The sequence below is a fragment of the Calidris pugnax genome, unplaced genomic scaffold (assembly GCF_001431845.1).
Source record: "Calidris pugnax isolate Ruff unplaced genomic scaffold, ASM143184v1 scaffold247, whole genome shotgun sequence".
NCBI classification, from domain to species: Eukaryota; Metazoa; Chordata; class Aves; order Charadriiformes; family Scolopacidae; genus Calidris; species Calidris pugnax.
Window position 1 is genome coordinate 725,527 of NW_015090980.1, and position 4,694 is coordinate 730,220.

A 4,694-nucleotide genomic window follows, 5' to 3' on the forward strand; every position below is an offset into this window, starting at 1 on the left:
TCTCCCCACCCTCTGTCTCCCAGTTCTCCTTCCTGATGACGGAAGCCCTGCTGATATTCTCCCCGGAGATCTCGCCGCTCCGCTCCTTCTCCCGCAAAGTCAAAGTGCGGGTGCACTGGGCCCTCCAGCTGCTGGCCCTCCTCTGCGCCCTGCTGGGGCTGGGCATCATCACCTACAACAAGCACCTGAACGGCAAGGCCCACTTCGTCACCTGGCACGGCCTGACAGGGCTGCTGACCGTGCTGTACGCCACCGGGCAGTGTGCCGGGGGGGTGCTCCTGCTCTACCCCAAGCTGATGAAGAACTGGACGCTGGCCAAGCTCAAGCTGTACCACGCCACCTCGGGGCTGGTGGGCTACTTGCTGGGCTGTGCCAGTCTGATGCTGGGCATGTGCTCCTTGTGGTTCACCACCTCAGTCACCAGCGTCTCCTGGTACCTCGCCATGCTGTGTCCCCTTCTCACCAGCCTGGTTATCATGAACCAGGTGAGCAATGCTTACCTGTACCGCAAGCGGAGCCAGCACTGAGGGCTCGGCGTGGATCCAAACTTCCCCTGCGCGAGCCAGCGAGGCCGGGGCTCGTCCCCGCAGGTCCCTGTGGGTGTCCCCTGCTCGCACAGGGTCTCCTCAAAACTAGATTTCTGTCTACTCGTGTCTCGTTAGTCCTGGATTGTCTGTAGTGTCTCGTCTCCCAGGGAGCAGCTACGATGTGCGTGACACCGAGCGGGCAGGAGCTGCCCATCTTGTGCCTGCCTCGGTGGGGATGTTTCCCAGCACAGGTAACGCTGCTGGTCCCTGCAGCAGCTTGGTGCTCGGTGCTGGGAACCAGAGGGGTCACTCAGGATTCCTGCTCCTTTTCTCTTCCCTTGCCACCCGGGGCTGCTTTGGAGCAGGGAGGACAGGAGCTGTCGCATTCCTGGCGAGGAGGGCAGAGAGGCCCTGCTCACCCGGGAGGCTGCAGCGGGCACTGCACTGCCTCTCCTGTCGCAAAGGGCAGCTTGGCCAGTAAAAGCGTAGCACACGGTTGTGGCTTCAGCCACGGGAGGGCTGAAGCAGGGTGGCAGCACCCAAAGTGTCCATCCCCATGGCACAGCTCTGCACAGAGAGTCAGGGGGGTCTCTGGGACCAGTACAGACAGCCCTGCCCACTGGCTGTGGCTCGGGGTACCCAGCACCACGCACAAATCCTTCCCGCAGGCTGGGACAACGAAGCTTTAGCCTGGTGGGAGGTGGGGGAGGTCATTTTACAGAGCAAATTACCAAGCTGAGATGCAAACCGGCGGCCTGCGAAGGCGTTTTGTCCTCCTGAGGGGTACAGGGACCAGTGCGAGCACGGCAGGAGCGGGGCTCGGGACAAACCCTCGAGCCAGCCTGCGAAACAGCCCTCGGGAAGGCAGAAAGCCTCTTGTCTTGCCAGCACAACAGCCTTCCCTCCAGCCTGCCCGCCCTCATGGCAGCTGGGCGCTGCGAGGCTCCACCTGCTGCAGCAGCTCCTCCGTGGCACATATCCTGCTCCCAGCAGGGCCGGAGAGCTGGAAGCAGCTCCCAGGCTGGGAAATTCCTCTGTATCCAGAGCTTTTATTCAATAAAGATTTCAGGCAGCTACAGCGCAACGAGCCCTGTTTACTGCCTGGGGAAGGGGTTTTTGGGGTGCCGGCAGATATCCCCACCTCCCCAGCTTGCAAAGAGTCTCTCCCAACCTGCTGGAAGCACCCAGAAAGAAACCCCCTCTCCATACGCCTGTGCACGAGCCCCTGGGAGCAACTCTGTGCCCAGTCCCTCTGCTGCAAGAGCCAACTCTTTCAAAGAACTCTTTATTGATAACGAAATGTCTATTTTTTTTTTTTTCCCCAATTGACAAAACCTTCTCATGTGGTCCTTTAAAAAAATAATCACGACACCATTGACCCACGTCCCGGGCTGGGGACTGCCTGGGGATCAGGAGCTGCGAGGAGGCTATCACAGGGAGCATCCTCTCCAGCCAGGAAAAAAAAAATAACCCAAAACAAAGCCCATCAACACAGAGGGAGGGAAAGAGAAGGGGGAGCCCATATTCTACCTGCAGGAAAGAAAACCCACTGCTGGAGGAAGCAGCGAGAGCCCCATTGTAAAAATTAATTCCAGCTTCTAGTGTAATCTGACAAACGGATTAACCGGGGAGCGGCCGAGGACACCGGCTCCTGGCGGGACCGGCCTTGGGGACAGGAGAGGAAGGAGGAGAGACCCCCTGCCATGTGAAAGGCCAGAGCTGGCAGTGCCAGACCACTGCCGAGAGGGGCTGGGCAGCCCCCTCCTGTCCCCCCCCACACCTGGCAAACCTCTCACTGGTCATGGCAAGCTCCTGCCAGGCCAGAGGGGATGCTCCCCATAGGAAAAGGATTCAGAAAAGAAACTTGGCCAGCCTTCCTGTTCCCTCAGTTAGGGACAAAACTACCTTCAGAAAGTAGGAAATAAGTGTTGAGTGCTCTGGCCAACCCCCAGTGAAGAGGAGAAGCGAGGAAGCGCCACTGACTTTGCTCTCGTGTGGGGAGGGGGCCAGCTGGCTGTGTGTGGGGCACAGCTAGGGCTGGATCAGCCCCATGTCCCCATCCTGGAGCAGCCCCCACTGCTGGCACTGATGTCCACAGCCTGTCCTGCGCCGAGGGGAGCAGCTCGAGGAGCCCCTGTCCTTCATCCTGGGCGCCCGGTGCTGGCCGCAAGCGGCAACGAAGCATTGGAATGAGGTAGCCCCCCTGCCTCTGCCGCGGGAGGAGTCCCTGCTCCTCGCTGAGCGTCCCGGCTGCGTGGGGGGGACACGAGGGGGGTTAGCAGCTCTCCAACGGAGACAGGGTGGGGAAGGGGGGGCGGCGTGTCGGCTGGTCACAGCTGGGACGGGGCATCCTGGAAGGTGATGAGGCTGGACTCCTGGCCGGCGCCCTTCCCGGCCGTGCCAGAGTCGGGCAGCAGCGGGCTGTCAGCCTTCGTCACCGTCACTGCCTCCTCCTCGTCGTCCTCCATGCTAGGCCAGGCCGACTGGTCCTCCACGCGCTTCAGCCGCTCGTTCAGGGCCTTCAGGGCCAGCTGCCTGTGGGGCAAGGGCAGATGGGTGTGTTAACCCCGGCTCCAAGGGGCAGGGCAGGGGTTAATGGCTCTGCCCCAAAGGGTGCTGCGTGAGCCCATCCCTGGCTCCTTCCTGGCAGGAGAGGGTGGATTCAGCAGCACCAGAGATGATCCGGGGCACCTGGGACTTCCCCACAGAAACCCACTCAACGCTCCCTGACAAACCTATGGAGTTTTCATGCCACGTGGTGCGCTCAGGGGCTGTCAGACGGCCCACAGGCCGCTCCGGGAATGGGAAGAAAGGCATAAAACAGGGCAGGGGAAGGCGGAATGCCAACGCCTCATCCAAACCATCCTGCCGGGACTCAGGAAGGCGAAGGCCAGCTGTGCGGGAGGGCTGGGGCGTGGGGCTGACTCAGCGCCTTCTCGGTACGGCGATGACGGGTGTGGGGCAATGGCACTTCCCCAGGCAGCTGCCGACCACCTTCTATAGGGAACCCTGACCCCAAACCCCGCCTGCCCCTTCCCCATGATCTCACGGCTCCTCCCCTGCACTTCCACTGCTGCTCTGTGTTTGGAAGAGTAGGACAACGTCCCACCAGCCCCTGAAACGCTCCCCACCACCTCTGCAGCAAGGATGGCAGCCCTCAGCAGACCCCCTTGGTCCATCCTGCACCCAAATCTCCCCGCTCCTCCTTGTCTGGGTTTTAAACCTGACCCTCACTGCCCATAAACGTGATCCCCGTGGAAGCAAGGCGAGCGGTACCTTCTTCTCTCGGCGTCCTGGGGGTCTGTTCCTGGCAGGCTGATGGTGATGGAGGACGGGGCACCCACATCGTAGCGTTTGACTGTCTTGCGGCAGACCTTCACCTTCACCAAGATGCTGTGCACCAGGTTGGCCACCAGACCCACCACGGGCTGCAGGATCTCAGGGAAGAAAGTGGCAAAGGCGAAGTGATCAGACATGTCTCCACGGCCTCTACTGTGCCGCTGGTAGAAACGGAGATAGACCCAGCTGGAGAGGAGCCCAAAGCCGTACGAGGCCAGTACATTGCTCTGGACGAGGGCGGCGAGCCGCAGCAGAGCCAAGAGAAGGAGCAGGAGCATGGGGACCGCCTTCATTCTGACCTGGGGCACCTTCAGGACGGTGCTGTCCCCCATCGTCTGCTTGAGGGCCACCAAGACGCCCCCGAGGAAGCCCAGCCCGCCGTGGATGCGGACGGCGAACAGGTAGGCAAGGTGGAAGGAGGCCACGTAGGTGAGGAAGTAGGCGAGGGCTCCCAGGAGCCCCACCGAGATGTTCACCACCGCGAAGAAGACCAGCAGCTCCAGGGCTCCCCAGAGGGGCTCCAGCAGCCGGCCTGCTACTCCCAGCGTGGCCAGGCTGGCCGCCAGGCCCCAGGCTCGGTCCTCCACCAGCCCCTGCGTCAGCAGCGTCCAGATCCAGAAGTTGGGGGGCAGGAGGTATCCCGGGGTCACCCCCAGCCCGTAGGCGGTGTCCAGTCCGAAGGAGAGCAGGTAGAGGAGGACGACGGCGGCGCTCAGCGACTTCACCACCACGCTGGTGCCGGCCAGCGCCGCCAGGAAGTGCTGCCGGGCCACCGGCAGGTACCGCCGCATCTTTGGCCCCCGCCGGCGGGACGGGGCTGCCCCGCGG

At 62.2% G+C, this 4,694-nt stretch overlaps 2 protein-coding genes across 2 annotated transcripts in view; one reads left to right on the forward strand and one right to left on the reverse strand.

The window, feature by feature from the left end:
• LOC106894718 (cytochrome b561 domain-containing protein 2) overlaps positions 1-1,605 on the forward strand; it is a 2,013-nt gene extending 408 nt beyond the window's left edge. The window contains exon 3 of the mRNA XM_014953560.1: positions 24-1,605. Coding sequence (XP_014809046.1) covers positions 24-527 — 504 coding nt within the window. The 3' untranslated portion in view covers positions 528-1,605. The remainder of the gene's footprint in view (positions 1-23) is intronic.
• Positions 1,606-1,798: 193 nt separating this feature from the next.
• Positions 1,799-4,688, reverse strand: TMEM115 (transmembrane protein 115). Its single transcript, XM_014953559.1, has 2 exons — positions 3,804-4,688; positions 1,799-3,062 (listed from the first exon to the last, which is right to left on the reverse strand). The coding sequence occupies exons 1-2, from the start codon at positions 4,655-4,657 to the stop codon at positions 2,858-2,860; spliced, it is 1,059 nt and encodes a 352-aa protein (XP_014809045.1). The 5' UTR covers positions 4,658-4,688; the 3' UTR covers positions 1,799-2,857.
• Between the last annotated feature and the right edge of the window lie 6 nt (positions 4,689-4,694).